The sequence below is a fragment of the Dermacentor albipictus genome, chromosome 1 (genome assembly GCF_038994185.2).
Source record: "Dermacentor albipictus isolate Rhodes 1998 colony chromosome 1, USDA_Dalb.pri_finalv2, whole genome shotgun sequence".
Taxonomy (NCBI): Eukaryota; Metazoa; Arthropoda; class Arachnida; order Ixodida; family Ixodidae; genus Dermacentor; species Dermacentor albipictus.
In genome coordinates, this window is record NC_091821.1 from 463128489 (window position 1) to 463148720 (window position 20232).

The following is a 20232-nucleotide window of genomic DNA, read 5'->3' on the forward strand; positions in this document are numbered from 1 at the left end:
AAACCGGTCTTCATTTGTTTTCCGGTGGAAGCATGTACGCTTATGGGATAGCAGCCTACTTGATAAATACTTGCGAAAAGCAAAAACATATCGCAAAAGAACGAATACTTCAATGAAAGAAATATCTTTGCCAAGACGCGAGCTAATGGCTGCTACACCATCTGCACGCCTCTGTATCAGAAGGGGATTTGTTAGAAAACTACACGAAAGAAGATATTGGACCGACTCCACCATTGTTGTAAGCTGGTTACGCGGAAAGAAAGGAAACCAGACATTTAAGGGAAAACAAGTGAAGGAGATAAAAGAAGAAACGAAAGGGTCAGAGTGGAAATGCATTGCAAGCGAAGAAAGCGCAGCTGATTTGATTACTAGAGGTGTAAGCGCAGAGCGTTTCATGATCTCAGAGCTATGGTGGTATGGTCAAAAATGGTTTGTTATGAAAAGAAAACTGCCGAGCAAAGCGAAGCAGAAGAAGTCACCGAGAATGGTGAAAGTTATGCGACTAGCACATGCACATCAAACGCAGCAGTGACTGACGCGGGGAAGTATGGCACATATACATACGATTACTCAGAGTGACAGCTTGGGTTTTTCGGTATATCCGGAATATACGTAAGAAGAGCCCATTAATGAGAGATCTTAGTTTTGAAGAACTGAAGAACGCTGAGACGACAATAACAAAAATAGAACAAAGACTCATACGAGAAGGTATCGTACAGAGCAAGAACATGCCTACGAAGACAACAAGGATTTTTCTTGATGGCGTGGAAGTCCTTGAAGACGGTCAAGGTCTTGTAAGAGGCAAAGGTCGCCTGCTTCAAACTGGATCAACATACAACGAAAGACATCCTATTGTACTACAAAAGTGAACGACTCGTACAAAGCACGAAGCTACTGGTACGCCATATTCATGAACTCACACTCCATTGAGGAATCAGCGTGACATCATCTCAGCTTCAAACTAAGGACTGAAAATGAAAGGAACACAGCTGGTGAAGAACGTAAATCATGGATGTCTAAAGCGACAAAGATTTGGCGCCAGAACGTTGCACCAAGGAACAGCCCCACTTCCTGCTGACAGAGTCAACGAGCTCGTGCTACTACACGAGCTGTAAATCTCGAAGTTGTGGACAACAGAACAACAGAATCATTTTTACATGCATTCCGAAGATTTACAGCGAGACGAGGCCTATGTTGTATCATGTACAGGGACAACACAAGGAAGTTCAAGATGGCCAACAGAGGCATCAGTAGTATGATTAAGAACTACAGGAAGAAGGCTCCAATAGATCAAGCCAAGGAGATGAAATCAAACGGAACTACATCGCAGAACAAGCACCTCGGTGGGGAGGCTTTTATGGAAGGTTGGTACGAAGTGAATAGGGAAAGAAGGAAAACCAGAGATAACTATTATCTACAATCTTATTTCTTGTGTGAAGGAAACTAAAAAAACTGTGGAGGAGCCTTGATAATATGATGAAGCGGACATAACACCCAGAACCCATAATAAGTTAGCCTAGAACGTCATTTACTGTCCAAAACAGACTTGATGAATGCGTTTAACGAATACTTCCTGAACAGAGGAACACAAGCGCGTACGCACCCGATAACCACTCTCTTCCTACCAGGAAGCTCAAACACAATCTTTTTCCATCCAACTAATGTTGACGAGGTCTGCTCTGCATTTATGCCAATGAAAAGCTCTAAAAGCTGTGATTCAGATGACCCGCAGATAAGACCCATAAAATATGTCATAGACGATATAGCCCCCATTCTAGTCCAAATCTATAATACATCTATTTCTGTAGGCATCTTTCCATCAAAAATGAAGATTGCTAAAGTCATTCCAATACACAAGAAGGCAGACAGGCTCAATGTTCAAATTTAGCGCCCCATATCAATTTTGCCGCACTTTTCTAAGGGACTTGAAAAAATAATAATGATTTAGTTATCATCCTTCTGTGGAAAATATCGCATTATCACCAAAGCTCAATATGGCTTTCAAAAAAAAACAACTCGACACAATTAGCATTTCTAGGCCAGAAAGACCATATACTGCAAAATCTTGAAAGGAAGTTGCTGACAGTAGGTATATTTATAGACCTTACTCAGGCCTTCGATCCCCCCCTCCCCATATTAACCATAACTTATTAACAAAGCTTGAGACGTATGGTATTAGGTGCCTCCAACTGCAGTTAAGTCATGTTTAGAAAAAAGACGCCAATATGTGCGCATAGAGAACTTTAAATCGTTTTCTGGAGAAATAAAAACAGGAGTCCCGCAACGAAGTATTCGTCAACCGCTGCTTTTTAACTTATATATAAACGATGTTGTTCTGATCTATCCGAAGGCCCAACTTATTATATATGCAGACGGTACTAGTGTGTTTATTTCATCGACATGTTATCCTAGCCCAATAAACATCGCAAACGAGTTTCTCCAAAACATATCCACATGGTCTACAGAACATTATCTAAAATTAAATTCAAATAAGAGAAAAGTTGTAATTTTTTATGCGAGAGACACAAAGATTCCACAAAGCCACACTTTAGATGTGAACGAATGGAGCATAGAAATAGTCAATGAAATTAAAGTATTAGGTACATACTTCTCTAGTACGCTACACTGGGATCGACCTGTAGACTCTGTAGTACAAAACTTATCAGGATCACAGGAATGCTAAACAAGAACAGATATCGTCTACCAGCATGCGTAAAAATTTTAATTTACCACTCATTATTCGCATCACACAATAATTGTACACACGTTGCGTGAGGCACAACTGAATGTAACCTCAGGAAAATACACTTACTACAGAAAAAGATCATACGTATCATAGAAAACGTGCCGTATCACAGTCACATTGAGCACCTCTTTACACCACAACATACCCACAATCTACTGGCTATACAACCGCTCTCTCCTTAGCATATGGCACTCAAACTCTGAAAACAGCATATTTAATGAAATTGTTTGTCTGCACAAAAATACAGCTACCTATGTCATCCGTCATGGAGAATACTGGTGCATACCCCCTTCAAGAACCAACTATGGCTTGCAAATGACGAAAGATAAATTATCCAGACTGCTTAATGCATTTCATGACACTGGCATTGACATCATTAACATAACACGATCTGAACTGTTATCATTTATCAGAACTTTATCCTAATTATAGAATCAAGCATAATTCCCTATTCACCTGTATTCACATATGCGTCTTGTTGAAGGTTTGTAATGACATAATTTTTGCTCATCCTTTTCTTTCTCCTAATCATTCCATCATTCCAAACTTAATCGAACACCATTTTTTTTTCACGTTTAATTATGCATCGTCTAGCGTACGCGATTTTCACTTTTATTTGCGTATTACCAAGTGTATGCAATGTGGTGGTGGGTACTATCTGCATTGTTGTTACTTGCCATTATCCAATATTCCTTGTTCCCCTATTGAAAATTCTCTTGAATTGATTAATATTGTACTTAATATTTATATGTAACGTTTTCTGCATACGGTTGATTGCGCAACTCACTGACACCATGTAACACGGGGGGCTAAGGGCACCTCAAGCTGCCTCACTGCAGCTTTTATCTTAGCCCCCACCATTGTACATTTAGCAATGGAAACAAATAAATAAAAAAATGAGAAATAAATAAATAAACAAACAAAGAAAGAAAGGGAGGAAAGAAGAAAGAAAGAAAGCATGAAATCAGCAATCAGGAAAGTTATCCGAAAAACACTTATCAAGAGAAGAGATGCAAACAATCACAATTGAATTGGAAAGTGTCCCTAATAAACCGTTGACCTATAAGTACAGGTACAGCAAACCGTATGAGCCTCTGCCTATTGTACCATCTGAGATAATAGATGGAAAGCATAGGCTCAAAGACTGTACCGAAGGTGTAAAGAAATGCCACCATAGAAACAATGTGGAGAAATAAACAAATAATCACGAAAGATTGGTGGAAAAGATGGAAAAAGCAATATCTAAGTGGATTGAGAGAGCAATGTAACGCAATTAAGGAAGCAAGAAACGGCAGTGAACCGAAGAGATACCGTTTTGCTCGGTGCACACACTCCTAGATCCTTCTGAAACTTGGCTATAGTCATGAAAAATTGTTCTGGAGCCGACGAGAAGCCGCGCTCATGTCTCTTAAAAAGCAAAGGAAGACTCTTTCGGAGACGTGTACAACATTGCTACACACTTGAAAGTATTGTACCATCTCCTGGACCGATGCATAGATGTCTGTCGGCCATACGACCGTAAGCCGCCCAGGGTACCTCCACTTCCACCCCCATCCCCCTCCCGGGAACGCATGGGGGAGTTGCATACAGGGGCTAGAGGTAAACGCCTTCGCTGTAAAACTGGCAGAGCCTTTCCTGCATTGTTCCGGCCATCGAATGTCATTCAGAAGCTTTGGAAACTGTTTAGACTTGCATTTCACTATAAAACCTTGCTTTTAACTATGTACTACTGCGGCGGTCAACATTACCTGTAACACACGAGTCGTGGCTGCAGTACTGCTCTGGAGAAAAAGTGGAGAGGGTGTCAGTGTTCCAACAATGCACATGCCCCCCGAATTCCATCCTCTACTTTCTTCGCGTAGCGATAATACACTGGCCCACTGAGAACCTATCGCTCCATCGCAGACAAAAAAAAATATGCAGAAACTTCACCGCAGTTGTAAAAGTATGCGTAAACAATGTGTCACTTGTTCCTCTCTGCGCAGCCCGGTGTCATTGTCAAACACACTAAACTTTGTTCGAGCAGTATAAACCCTTATCAACCCTTATCTGTTGTTACCAACATTGTCGGATCAGATCTGACGCTTATCAAGCCTTATAAATTCTTATCGGTTGCTATCAACCTCATAGGACTCCATCCGAGCCTTATCAAGCCTTATCGGTCGTTGTCTACCTTATCCCAGTCGATACGATGTTTATCAACTATTGTATGTCCTTATCAACTTTATCAGACATGATCCAACCCTTATCAGCCCTTCTCGGTCTTTATCAAGCTACCGGGATTGCTCCTACCATTTTAAGCTTTTATGGCTCTTCAGGACCTTATCGATGCGCTCAATCCGTGTCGAACCATTATCAACTGTGATGAGACCCATATAAACCCTCATGCCTCTTTATCGTCCTTAACTGAATGACTGCTTATCTGTGTTGCCCGACGCGAAGCGCATGAGCCCTCAGAAATGGTAGTCATTTCAATTAGTGAAGCAACGCCCCAACAGAAAGCTTATCTGACGACCACCGAAACGCTTCGGGATGTGGCGTATTTCATATTAAATTTTGGCAAAAGCGGCAATTTTCTGATGTCTCCAAGGTTCTAAGTCGGCTCTACATTTGGTCTAGAGATCGATTTTAATTCACATCCCCAAATGTTTCAACAAAGCCTTCACAAAAACTCATTTGACATTTTTTTTTGTACCGCCGGTACAACACATTCATATGTTTCAGATATATTACCTTCCCCACTCGTGGGTATTCAGCCCTATGGACGCGACATTCGGCATCTGAGCGTGGGGTAGAAAGTTCGAAACACACCATAGCCAACATTTTTTCCTTTCGAATTTATTCTGTTTTCTTTACGGAGCGCATCATGCCACGTATAACGGACGGACAGAAAAACCTTCGGATAAATTCTTTGCGTGAGTCGCGGATGAATACTTACGGTTTAAAAAGAGTCGCAGTTTCACCCGAAAGGCGAAGAATCGATAGCGATAGCAAATAATAGACAACTATACTAAGTAAGCATAATAGCGTTATCGGCCATATCAACTTGCGAACATTCACTTACTACCTAGATTAACAAGCATGACGTCACGCGCCCACAACCAAACATGACCGCATCTCATTCATCAACATGCACACCCGCTGTCAGAACGCTTCAATGAGAAAGCACGGCAGCAGCGGTGAGCGAATTGACGTTCGTGCTGCCTCTCGTATCAACGCGAACTAAGCGGCCAGAACACAGTGCATACGAAGCTATCAGCACTCGGCGCACTCCGTCCCTATCGCGGATCACTGTCCACATAGAGGGCCTGCGCGGACGCGCCATGCGCAGCCGCCGACGTAAGCAAACGCCTCCCTCCTACCTCCGCTACCCCGATTACCGCGTGCGACGGAAGGCGGCGCGCTTCCTGCCCGCTTTCCTCCCTTGCGTACGCGAGGTGGAGCCACAATCGTAGGACCGCCCTCGCGCGCTTTCACTCGCAAATACAGCGCACGGCGCGCGGTGACGATGTTATCACCCTTGGACTTTATACGGAACATGACGTTGAAGACTGTAGAAATGCGCCTGGAGTGTCTTTGTAATTGCGATCGCAATCAAATACTAGTTACGAAGCTAAGGCAGCGCACGCCATGATGAAGTAAACCGCTCTGCGGGCCACTGTAGTATAGTTCTGCGAACAAAGTAGGCGGCGTAAAGCGTTGGAAAAGGCGTACCTCTGGAATGGCGAAACGCTCTGAACTTTCTTCCCGAGAGCGTAGCTACGGCGACGGCTGTCGTGTTGCAGCTATATCGAGCGTGATAGCACATTCTAAGCACCCTTGATGTAATGACCCGAAAGGAATCATTAAGGTAATAAATGGAAATAAAGCGAACTGGAAAACTGTTTGCGCGGGCGATGACACCATCTTGACTACTGCTTCACATTTAAGCTGCGGCTACGCCTCGCATCGTGCAGCTCATATTGAGCGTCACAGTACATGCTAACCATGCTTGATGAAATACCGTGAAAGGAGTCTTTAAGGTAACAAAGCAAAGAGAAGTTGACTGGAAAACTGCCCGCGTGGGCGACGGCACCATCTTGATTACTGCTTTACCTCTAAACTTCTAAATATTTGTAAAAATATGTATTTGTAAATAGTGTGAATACTAAAATTTGTGAATATTTGTATTTACTTAGGCTGGTAGGTATATTCTCGTGCAAATAATTTGACAGTGCTGCAGTAATGAAGTGGCGAGACACCTCTGTGTAGGGAGTCTCCAGTCCTGACTGGCGTTTACGTGCTGTCTCGATAACGTTGCCTTCCTTCTGCCTTTGAAAGATCGCTCGATCTAGCAAATCTGAAATGCACGTGTTCCACTAGCTACTCTGTCTCAACGAAAAGAGCCGATCGACTCATATGAAAAGAGTGGCCTGCTCACTTGACATATGCATCCGCCATCGTGGCGATGGTGACGCCGAAACTCGCAATTCCCAGGCGTTCGGCATTTTTCTCCAGCTGGTCGAACATCTTTGCGAAGCCCTTGTGCTCGGTGGTCTGCAGTGTGATCGTCGTACTGCCTTGCTTAGAGTCCTGTGCGATGGCGTTTGGCACCGTCTCTCGGACGATACCCAACGTCTTCTCGAGATCGAATTTGGCGGGCTCCGTGTTAAGGCAGATTGTGTAGCCCACACCTGGACAAGCGAAGGTAAAGCTATTGTTCTTTCCTGCATGGGCTGATAGGGAAGAGATATTTCAAACACTTGGAATCTTGCCCTCACACGGTGGAGGAATGCTGGGGTTGGTTGTCCAGCATACGCATGGGAGGTTGTAGAGAGGGATTGTTAAATTTCCGAAAGAGTCAAACTGGGTATTTATGTGGCGATCCACATCACCAGCGGTGTAATGAGGAAGAGAGAAAAACGGCAACGTTGGAAGGACAAATGTAGCAATAAATGGGTTCTATCTTCAGTACTCTAGTGAAATCTTTACATTGCTGCAGTCGAAAACCGGAACCTGTTGAGAAGATCTGCGCTGGGCATGTTCAGTATTCTTTCGGTGAATTGGCATCATTACATTGCAGAAAGATGCGAGTAATGCCGCAGTTTCTATTTCATTGCCAGGGTCACTTGTCTTCTAAGAAACGCTTTGTTCTATGCATTTTGTTGGACTCTTTGATGAGAATAATGAAAGATTTGTACTCGCAGAGAACTTTTTCTGCTGAGCGTTCAGATACTACATGCTTAGTATACCTAGAGGTATAACAAGTGTAATACATTGGCGGTGGCAGCATTCAGCGAAAACAAAACTCGCTGCTTCGCCCGGTAGGAAATGGATTGCGATAGAAAATATTTCAAAGGCATACGAAGCAAACATAGTAGCTTTATTGCCCATATAAAGTTGGAAACATAGACATACTATAACTAAATTAAGAAGCATGGTGTCACACGTGCACAGCCAAACTTCAACACATCGTACTCGGCTGCCGCAGAGAGCCACTGTCAAAACGCTGGCACGAGAAAGAGCGGCAGCAGTAGCGAGCGAATCGGCCTTCTTGCTGCCTCTCGCTTCCAAGCGAACTGAGCGGTGAGAACACAGCGCACACGAAGACATCAGCCCTCAGCGTACCTGGACTCCGTTACAAATCGCTTTCAAGATTGCGTCCACACGGCCGCGCTCAGCCGCCCCATACATACGGCCGCCGAATAAGAATGCATATTTAAATACATTCCCAGTTAGGGTTAATATGCAGTTACTCGGTAATATTTGGTAACGTGCTTTGACATTAGCTTAAAGTTTTGCAGTTTTTGAAGCACCTGCGCACAGGTCACGTGCACGGACTTTTTTGTCATTCGAAATTAGAAGCACACTAGATTTAAAACGAACAAAGCAACGTTCTGATTGCGTTCTAAATAACACCTAAAGGTAGCGTATAAAAGAATATACAAGGTTCAAACTTTTCCGAATTACTGAACAATCACAGAATTACTGCGGTACTTACATCCATAACGTCCTCAATATTGTGAACAGATTCCGATATCCGCGGAATTCCATTGTAACTCTACGCGAATGCATTATTACCGCAGCAGCACGATGACGGCATGACGAGGGTGACGGTGCCAGCAAGGCGATTTCACAGTGACACATGCGCAGCGATTACCTCGTGATTTCGCATAAGTATGAAGAGCTATTTACTTTCAAGGAGCCATGACTAGCTCGTCGTAGAGTTCTAAAAAGTTTGAAAAACCTAGATATAATCAAAGATTAGCTAGTGACCGAAGGTATTTTATAATTAGGCAACATATTGCTTTTGTGTAGTGTTTCAAAGTGATGATGTGCTTTCTAGTGCAATTTTCCGATTTGTGGACGCGTTCAGAGTGCTGCTATAGACTACTGTAAGGAACTAGGCAGTAGTATAAAAGGGGAAAGAGCCTGGCATGGCTTAGTGAGGGTTGTGCCGTGCTTGCTGACTGAGCGGCTGAGTTTCGGCGCAGTTCTAACGCTTGCTGGGAAAGAGAACAAAAATGGCAACTTTCCTGAAGTCACTTTGCAGTGTCCTGTGTGAACCTGAACGTGAGAACGAGGCCTTCTCGGTGCGCTGCGCTCAAGAAACGCCGAGGGACGACCGACTTCGGTTATGAGCATCATCGAGCGACATCCCTCCGGACAGCGGATGCAGTCCCCTGACCATCGGGATCTCCTTCCTCCGGCGGGGCGGTCTGTTACGTTTCGCCTACGACGCGCGATATGGCCGGCGCGGATGCAACGGACGTCGGGGCTTCGTTCAAAGCGGCGGACATTTTGGCCTGTTCGGAGCGGCCGCGACGCATCCCCGCCGAACGCGTCCCGGCATGTTCAGTGCCACGTGTCTTTGTGTGTGCGTGTGTGTGTGTGTGTGCCCACGCTTGTCAAAGCGCGGCAGCCGGGCAGAGGAGCTCCCCAAGTGTGAAGCGAGGAGGTCTGACCGGCGCCGGCCCGGCTGATGCGTCACTACACTCGTCTCTACATGTCTCTCAGTCCGTCCGTGCTCGCTGTCACGTGGTGCCATCCCGTGACCTTCCTTCTTGCCCGCGACGCCAAGAGTATAAAAGCAGCTGCTCCCGGACGCCAAGAGGGAGGCTCCGAATTCTTCCGTCGAGAAGCGTGCTCTCCCGTCTCTCCACTTCGGTCGACCTGACCGGCCGCTCTTTTGCGATGCTAGAATAAACAAGTTGTTCTGTTAGCAGTCGACTCATGATTTGCCAGGACCTTCGGATGCTTCCAGTGGTGCCCCAGGCCGCCAGGCCAACGCTACCCTTGGGGCTTGCGACCCATTTGCGACAACGGGCGCCAGCGGTCCGATTGCAATAACGGGTGTCAGCACTGAGGTTCCATCACTGGCATCATCTTTCGCATGGAGGAGGACTAGAAGCTGATGTCCGCTGGTAGAACGTGTTCTTCTGACACCATGTTGTAGCCAGGAAGAAAGAGCGAGAAGGCCAGACGAGGAGTCATATACGCACACGTTTAATGGTCTCCCAAACGCGTTCTATCTCAAGAACAAGAGCACGCGATGCCAGATCGCCGACGACGCGCAATCACGGGGAATTATGCCTCTCCGCTTTCACTAGATGGCAGCATATACAACACTTGGGTTGCACGACCACAACCGAAGGTGACAGCGACGTAGCTGGGGACGATGGCGTTGGAGGCGGCAACGACTTTGATGCCGCGTGCTCACCGTCATTCATGGTGCAAACGGTGATGCGATGTCCACTGCGGCGCTCCGTTTCCAGGCATCGTACCCCGCCCCTCCCACCAATATGTTGCGGGGATGTTCGGAGTATAGAAAGACTGTATTTACAATATGTGTGCAAGATGAGCCAGAGTATATGGCTCACCACCAACAACACGCAGCAGCCAACGTGTCGCAATCTTTTTCTTCCTCTCTCTTCTTTCATTCTTCCGTAGAAATATATTCTCAAATTTTGCCCAAATGTTCTCGAAAAGATGAATTTCGTCAACTCTGAATATCGGCAATGGTTGAATCATTTGCATGGGCGTACTATTCTACGTGAATATGAGATGGCTCAGCGTAATTTTTCGTACTTGAAACTAGGCGCGTCATGGCTAACTGTCATGAATAATTGTGCCAGGCTCCGAAATCAATGTCTTTTGTTCGACACACTCATTAAATTTGAAGCTACCTCCATGATATGTGCTATCGATTCCACTGTTTATATAACCGTTAGCGTATCCATTTTTCTAATGCGCTTTATAGCAAGAGAACGACTTCGACCTGCAGTGTAATGCGGCAGCGATGATACTGTTCTGCAAATTGGAATGAAATGACAAAAGGCCGTATGGGAGTTCCTCCTAAATCAATGTACTAGCTTCGCGCGTGGCAAAAAGGCAGTTAATATAAAACTACCATAAACAGTGCTACGTCATGAGGCCTAGATAGTTTCGTGTCACTGCTTCCTTCGCTGTCAGCCACTTAAGCAGCCGGAGTCATTCAGGGGCAACGTGACCCACCCCTAGATGACTCATGATCATGGCTCTCTTCCCTCAACGCTTATCAAATGTATTTGTTTTTTTTTCGTGCGGCTCGTGTTTACGAAAACGGCGAGTTATGCAAATTGTATTCAATCCTTATTTGTATACTGCACAGATTGTATACTTAGGAGACACAGAAACGGCAGGATTCATCACTAGCTTTCAACTCACGTTTTTTTTTTTGGTCGTAAGAAAACCGATCAAAATACAAGAGCCTCCCTTCTGCGCATGCTCATCGATGTGGCGTATAGTTAGTGCCAAATGTAGCAATGACTATTCCGCACACACTGACAGAAAACCTGGCGCAAAGCATTCGATGATGCAACAGAGCAACTTCGCTGTTCTTGGGGGGTGGCTATCAATGGTCAGTTAACGCACACATTTACACTTTTCGTGATATATGCATGCCTCCATTATTAGTCTTGTTCATGGATTATTTCTATAGTTGTAGTGGCTGTGCCACACCAGTAATACCACAGCGAGATAAATATTGTAGGCATTACATATCAAGAAAAGATTAAACTTGTGTGTGGTCCACCTATCAATCGCCATCTTGACTATCAAGTGGCTTTGTTGTTTAACTGAATGCTTAGTCATCCGGTTTTCTTTCACTTGGAGCGGCACTGTCAATCTTCGATTTGGCACTGATTATATGCCACATAGATGGCCATGCAAGAAAGGAAGAGCGTGTCTAATAAAAAAAGGCTTTGTTGCGATCCATCGAAGTTCACTTGTGAGTAAGTGCGCAGCCCCGTCCTCAGTCTATCGCACTCTGGCCTTCGTCCAGTGCGCTGTAGTAAAAGTGACCACCGATGCGATATCTGGAATTCTACTTTTTTCAACGAAAGAGAAAGTACAAACCACAGGACTTCTTGAGGAATGCTGGTGTGCCGTCACACACGAGTTTTCCGGAGCTCAGCATGACGATCCGGTCTGCAAGCACTTCAGCCTCTTCCATGTCGTGTGTCGAGAGCAAGATGGTGGTATCCTTGCGAAGCATGCTCAACAAGTCCCAAACGCTTCGTCGCGTTTCGGGGTCCATGCCGGTCGTCGGCTCGTCCAGGATCAGCAGCTGCATAAGCACGCGGCATAGAAAATGCCACCCCATCAAACGTTCGCGGGAAGCACTCTCGCTGGCCGGAAGTGCACCACTATTGCACTCTTTTTGAAGTGGTTGGGCCCCTCTGTCGGGATCCTTTCGGATAGCACAAGCAATTTTGTCTCATATGCTGGACATCTTTCACGGGTTGTTCCTTGACTTACGGAGGAGCATCGCTGCTCATTATGAATTATTCTGGCACGAAAAGCAAACCGGACTTCACGCGAAGCGCCACTGAAGATGTGTTTCGCCACAAACGTGTCACTATCGTAACTAAAACTGCAGCGGCAAAAGTGTTAATTGCTCTTCTTTTCAACAGTTCCACGCCAACCGAAGAAAATTAGGATCTGATCTAATCCAATATGTTTATTTCCAATCTCCTGACGTCAAATATGCGTAACCACTGACGCAAGCAATCGGCGGTGATCCTCAAGGTTTTCTGAACAGACCAATCAAACGCTCTCCTCGTCCATTGCAGGTCCCTTTTGTTTGCATGAAAAACGAATATCATTGCCTTCACTGAGCGGCTAGTCTTATCTAATCGGCTGACAAGAGGCGAGGAGCACGTTCCAGCGGAGAGGAATTCGATGCGACCAAGCTTGTGCACTGAAAATCGATAACCGAATGAAAAGGATGGGGTCGGCGTCTGCGATTGGTCCGCTTTTCCTTACTTAGCTTGAGGTGGCTGTTCGAAAATCGCGGCGGCATGCAACGAAAGGTTAAAAGTGCCGCTAAAACGGATCCTCAGCAAAGAAAAGTAGGCAAAGCGAGGTCATAAACGTGTCGAATGTCCTCGATAACGTTACACGGCCACGCAAAAAGTTTCATTGTACGCAAATAAACCCATGCTCTTCGGCAAGTCCGAGTAGCCAGTGCCCGAGAGATCGGCGGCAGCCATCTTTTATTCCTTTAGGAACTGGGCAGCCTGCGGCTATTCAGGAAAAAATTCAGTCTTGTTCGGGATAATAATGCATCTTTAACGCATACATGTCACTTTGACGCGGTGAGTTCTCGCGGTTTTGTGGAGTCGCGTGACAGGCAGGTGAAATGGGTGCAGGCCGAAAACTTTTGACCAATAGCTGAGGGCTAATGGCGAAAAGGTGTCGAATCAGAAATAATTATTTCTTATTTGTACGGTCCAATCATGCATAATCAGTGTGTACGCGCCATATCAGATGGGGGCTACCGCGGTTTTCGGGACGTAGCTTGACAGACAGGCGAAGTAGGGGTGGTTCAAAGAAGTTTTTGACCAATCGCGGATAGCTGATTGCGGAATTGGAATAGAAAATTTCGGAATAGCTTTGCGCCATATCGCCCCTGACCGCCGAAATGAAGAAGCTTCTGTGGCAATAGACTGCTTTCCGTCTTGATTAGTTGATTGAGCCCCTATTGCTTCTTGGTGCCAGCATTTTACGGGAACAATGCGGTACTGCCGTACTTATTTCTGTTTTACTTACTTGTACTGCCATGGTTACTTCTAACGCTCACGCGTTAGAATTAAGTACGGCAATGAGCACTGAGCAACAACTATGGCATGAAACACAAAATAAATGAACTCAAATACCAATAATAGTTGGTTTAGCTAGTTGAATAAGACTCGCGACCTCGTATGAAATCAGCGCTGGCATAATATCAAAGGTGAAGAAAGGTGGCAAAGTCTTATAACGCAATTTCGGCGGCCAACGTAGTATGACGGCATCAAAGATGGCACGAATAATGTACTGTACTACAGTGAAAAAACGCTGCAAACTATTCATTACGCAGCACAGACTGATCGTCTAGGCGAAATGCTAGATACAACGGGGGAAGGACTTGGGAAGGTGCTGAGCACTCGCTTGCTTGGCACAATTAAGTCTTTGCTACACAACATTCAACTCTTGGGAAAAATCGTGTGAGAGCGCTAAATGTGATGAAGTTGCTCTTAGTTCGTGTTATGAACGCGTCCACGGCCTGTAGTGGCGTAGACCATCGGGATACTCTGCTGCTATAGCTCAAATCGTGTTTTCATGCGTGATTGCCTTATTGAGCAACAACTTGCGTCAGACCTTCCGCAGACCACGAGCGGCGTTTATGCACTCAGTCTGAGACGTTCTGTGTACCTTGGGCTTAGCGACAAGTGCGATGGACAAGCTGAGTCGCCTCTTCATTCCGCCGGACAGCTGCGCGGGGAACGAGTACATCTTGTCGGTGAGCACGACTGCCTTCAGAATCTCACCAATGTCCTTCCTCAGCTCGTCACCCCACCGGCCCTGCATCTGTAAGCAGGGCGTACGGAACGTACATAATAAGGAAGTTGTAAATGTGGTCGTCCTGTATTTTCCGAAAAAAAGTACCGTATATATCGCGTGGACTGACTAATGTTAATCCACTTGCTTGCCTAACGTGCACTTGAGGTCAACTTTTCAAACTGTAGTACAATGCGCTGAAAAAGGGTAGAAAATATTTCATTGAAACCTTCCACTCACCAGCTCGATAACGGCGACAAAAATCGACCAAGCACGCTTTCAGTGTGTAAGCGCAAATTGACTAAATGCCCAATCTTTGGTAACACAAGGCTCCTTGTGAGCGTTCACTTACACTCACAGTCATAAAGAAAGTGTGTGAGCATGCAATACACAAAGAAATGTACTTACATATTTTTTCAATACTCTACTACAGGAATATGATGTAAACGTGCACGCTAACAAGCAAATTCGTGGTGATTACAGCTGACACACTCCGCTGTTGATTTATATAATATTATATCGGTAGTTTTACTTTCAGTGAACACATACGTTAAACAACTGGCAAACAGTCAAACGCCCCGGTAGCACTCTACTATACTTGGCAGATGTAAGTAAGATCGTGCTCATTGTAGTAGAGAATTCCAGAGTGAATCTAACTACCCTAACCATGAGAGGTGCCAGAAATTGAACAGGTAACTGCGACATCGCCTCAGAAATCTGTGCAATGCTTGACACGTTGCCAATATTGAGCTAGGCTGCTCCGCAATGGAGACCACCGAGGACCGTGCATCAGTGCGTCCCTTGAGTCTTACACCGCTTTCAAGATGTCATGGCGATGCTACACGAATGTTCGCGCCTGCTATGTGTCACTCCCGCCACCTTGCCCATATGATGTTGATGCTACACACCAAGCCCTCAAGAATGAGAGAAAGCACTACGCGGCATTGCCGAGGACTGCAGCATTGGTGACCAAGATAGCAACGTGTCTGCCGGGCCTTCGACCCCTACTCAGTCAGCACTAATGCGAGCATGGTCGAGGAGCACAAATTGCCGTTAAGTGTAAAGCCACAGGACAGGCTTCTGTTTTGAGTTCACTATTTTGAGTCACTCGCAAGGTCTTTTTTCCAAAGCATGCATAATACCAGTATTCAATCTTTACAATTATAAGCTAGCACTTGCATTCCAGCGCGAACTAAAAAATCATCTTAAATATCTGCATGAGTTGTCATTGCTAAAAAAGAGCACTGTGTTTTACACTACCCGTCATAAAGAGGAGTGGATTGTACCAACTCCTAGAACCAATTACACAATGGAAAAATTATCATTCACACTTCCAACTCTATTAAACAACTGCAAAAAATCCGGGACTGACCTACTTAAACTATCTGAACGTGAATTACGACAAATTCACTGCAGACATTCTTAGTAACTCCACCTGTATTCCTATACTGTATAATGCTACCCTGTAGAAGGGGGCTGTGGGCTTTTTGTCAAGCTGCCGTTTACGAGCAGCTTTTACCCACAACCTCCTCCATTATCCCGATGGAAATAAAGATTATTATTATTTACTTATTCTTAACTCCAGCCACGTTTACCATCGCAAAAAGTCCTGACGCTTCAGAGGGCTTCTGAGATTGCTTTGGCAGCAGAAACAGCAAGAGATAAACAATTGGCAAGCAGTCTGGACAAGCGGTTTAGTCATTCTTAGGTAAACCGATAAGCTGCATAAATTGAGGCAAGCAAGCTGATATGCTGTTTCCTCTGCTGTGACCATCCCAAGGTGGACCAGTGTGGTCACAAAAACGTAGTTTTCAATTTCTGCCACAAGAGAGGCCACATTGAAAAAGTATGTCTACCGAAAAAAAAAGCTACGAGAAGTCCAATGAAGCAAAGTTACGGATGATAGTGTGGAAAACATAGATGGTCTTGATATTGTTTTTATACACAAGGCCAGATGGCAACGGTACCTAGATTTACGGAGACTGACATTAAATGATTAATTGTTCAGGAAGAAGTAGATTCCGGGAATGCCTTTTCCATAGTCAGCCAGGCTACGTTACTACAAAATTAAGCATACAGCATCTGCTCGGTATCATGCGGCAACAAATGGGCAAGCAGAACGAATGGTACCCTAGACAAAATCAGCCTTAAGGAAACTAACTAAACGTCCTCTTTCATGACGGCTGTCAAACTCATCTTTAAATAACATACAAAAGTTCATGCTACGAAAAGAAAAAGACCCCAACGGTATTAGTATTTGGGAGGAAGCTGCTTTCATACCTCATAACATGTATCCTGAAGAGCACGTCGATAGAGAGAAAGAGAACAAGAAATGTGGGAAAAGGTAGTCTACAGCATGGGTGATTTAGTATGGCTCAATAAGTTTTGTAGTGGGCCAATATGGCTTCCATATGTAGGAAAGGCGAAGTATGGAAAAAGATCACATTATGTTGTGAAAAATGATGGCAATGTGCTCAGACGCCATGTGAACCATACGAAAATACAGCAATCAAACACTACATATGGAGACGAAGAGGCTCCCACCTTTCTCTACCTTGGCAGAATCAAGGAAAACAAGTCTCACAGTAACTGAATTGACAGAACGCCGGTCCTTCAGGCTGACCCGAGAGATCTAGAGTGTGCTAAATCTGCTACGGCCAGTTCAGTCATGGTTGTCAAACTCATTTTTAAATGACACACAACAGTTCATGTCCTCAGAAAGACGCTAGTGGAATTAATATTTGGATATTTGGAACGAAGTTGCTTTCACTTGCTAGGCAAATAGGTTGTGTACAAACTGCTGCGCCTGCATCAATACTTCAAAGCAGGAATCAAGAAACCCATCACACAAGCATAGTACTACGTAGCCACTTACGTCGTGAGTTCAGAGCGCCAGACAAGCTAGGGGGGGGGAGGTAAAGAAAGCGAAATGACTTTTCATAGCGTTACTAGAAGGGGATGTGTCATACGCCAGAAAGGCACCAGGGGTGCACAAAAAGAGTGCAAGGTAGGTGATGCATGCGCATCTTATGGTGGGTCCCCCCTTGCTCATATTTTTTGGAATCAAGCAGCTTCAAATATTCTCCAAACATTGAGTGAAGGTGACCCCAAATTAAACATGCAAGAAACAGCGTTGCACGTGGTATTTGGTTGTTCAACGATCTCTTAGCTAAAGCAAAAACACACTTTCTTGAGACTTACATTGACGGTCACGAATCTCTTCTCACATTGGCAGAACAAGTAAATATTAAGAGAGCGACATCCTTTGTGCACAGTGCTTTGTAGCGCAAGATTGTAAAAAAAAAGTGCTTTCGTTGGAAGACAGCAGAAGGTATCATCACGGAGTTCCTATTTTAATGATGTAATGTAGCGGAGAAGTGAACTTAATGACCACAGGCCGTTGCGCAAATTCATGCTTGCTAAATGACGTGTGTAAGGACGTGAATGTACATGTGCACATACAGAAAACACCAGATTAGGCACCTGCTCCTCGCGAAAGCGTCCCTAGAGCCATTCATAAAGTCAAACCCGAAGGTCCTCGTTAAAGTTTCCCGCAAAATTAAAGAAATGCAGCAGATCCAACGTGCACTTTTGGAATCTATATACAGGAAAGCTTATGTGGCAGTGTTCACGTGCTCCTTCTCATCTCGTTGAAGGGTACCCCGAAGGAGCAGAGCTGCAATGCAATGAACCTTTGAACGCAACCAGTGATATAGGTGTTGAAACAAGCAAGCTGGATTTCTGCAATTTGTTTGGGGCAGCCGACCTCCCCTTGCAGGCGCAGATGTGCCCGTCCACGCGCTCACTAGGCGGCGCAACGCATAAGTAACGTGAGGCCAATGTCGTAGCACATCACACGCGATTCCGTGCAGACGTCCCAGTGTATGCACAAATCTGCATCTAGTCTCAATAGCTGTTGTCTTGCCACGTTCCTACGGTACATGTCGACACAATTTCTCTCTGTCGGTTCCTACTACCATCGGTTCCTTTAAGGCGGCCACCGGCACTTCAAATATGATAGCGCGAAGTATTGCAAATGTTCTCATCCTTTCGAAGGTAGCGAGAAGGTCGCAAGAGAGCCCACGCAGGATCCTAGGAACATTGGCTGGCTAAACTTTATCAGCTGAATAAAAACACTTGCTTTACTGTGGTCACACTTGTGACCCGCGCAATTACGAAAGTCTCCACGAACTGAGAGTTTACATGCTAACTAAATGGCAAGTTAATCGACAAGTCGAAGCATTGGAACATCTATGAACCACACGATTGTTGCAAATATTTAGATGGTTGGCATGAGACATGTTTATTAAGGAAAAACTGGTCGTCCCTACGAGCGTAGCAAATGCAGCAGATTTGTGAAATAGCGCGTTCTGGACAGTTATCACCAAAATGCACGAGGGTACATCAGGCGAACTGCACCAATTCACAGACGCATATTGGAGATAGTGTGTAGTGTCAGTAGCCTCAGTGCATAAAACAGGTGGACAATCTTTACACACTATCTTTCCTGAAGCCCAATCGTGGCCTTGAGCCAATGATTGTGAAGTTGCTGCGCGTCATAAAAATAGCACGAAGTGCATAAAGGTACGAAGAACCTACGTGCGGACAATCAACTTTGTCGCTTTATTGAAATGGCGGATCTATAAGGCGAACGCCTTTCCGCAACCGAATTCCGCTAAGCTTCGCACTACCTTCAGAATATAACCTAAAATATGTACACAGCTGCTTGTATAGCTTCCCGTTATCACATGCGCGAACTAGGAACCTGCACAGGCAAGAGGGAGGAGTGCGTGCCTAGTGCAGATCGAAGGCGATAAACGCTGGCGCGGTGGATGACTCACAAGTCTAATAAAAGATGTCTTAAGAATCGCCTGTAGGCGTTTAACACGTTATAGGTAAGGTGTTTAGGGCAGAATTAACGAAAGTGGACATGAGTCAGTCTTCTAAACGCCAAAATCAACAAACAAAAATGCGCCAAGAGGCCCAGCAGTTTCTGAGGCAGTGGTTAATATGACAATTGTAGAAGCAAATTAACAAGTTTCAACAGTAGCGCCATTCTGCTTTTGGAAGCAGTGCGGTGCAAACGGAGGAAGGAAGGCTAGCCCAGAGCTGCGACAGCGGTCGATGCCAGCTCCGCAGTAGCCTCTCCACCTGTTGCAAAGAGCTACATGATAAATTCTGCCCATACGTCACAATCAGGAGATGCGATAAGGCGAGTGGTTATACATTGTATTGCCACCTTGGCAGTAGACCGTACCACATTGACAACTTTTGGCAACCTCTCAAGAATTTGGGTGTCATACCCCAAGTGGGTCTCCATTTGGACCAACACTGTATACACACTTTTAAGGCTCCAGCCATGCATGCCTAGATAGAACCTATGCATCTTTAATATTGATTCTGAAAATGAGTGGGTACAGTGTTAGTCCTGATTCTTGCAGTGATCACTGTTTACTCTCATTTGTTATGGGTGAAAGGAATAAAGGTAAAAAGGTATTTATTATACTGTATTGAAATTACCCAGTTGAAAATGACAACAGAGGTTGTGTTCAGTACTACAGAAATTTCTGTTGTACAACAGGATTTTTCTGTAGTAACTACAGATTCCTGATGGAGCGACAGACTTTTCTGATGTACAACAGACATTT

General features: G+C 45.0%; 1 protein-coding gene across 5 annotated transcripts in view; it reads right to left on the reverse strand.

Moving 5' to 3' along the window:
- The window catches only part of LOC135905592 (phospholipid-transporting ATPase ABCA3-like), a 226287-nt gene that overhangs the window by 100852 nt on the left and 105203 nt on the right, over positions 1 to 20232 (reverse strand). For all 5 annotated transcript variants that reach the window (XM_065436536.2, XM_065436534.2, XM_065436533.2 and 2 more), the window contains exons 12-14: positions 14459 to 14614; positions 12122 to 12332; positions 7167 to 7419 (exon numbers count right to left, since the gene is read on the reverse strand). In XM_065436536.2, coding sequence (XP_065292608.1) covers positions 7167 to 7419; positions 12122 to 12332; positions 14459 to 14614 — 620 coding nt within the window. The remainder of the gene's footprint in view (positions 1 to 7166; positions 7420 to 12121; positions 12333 to 14458; positions 14615 to 20232) is intronic.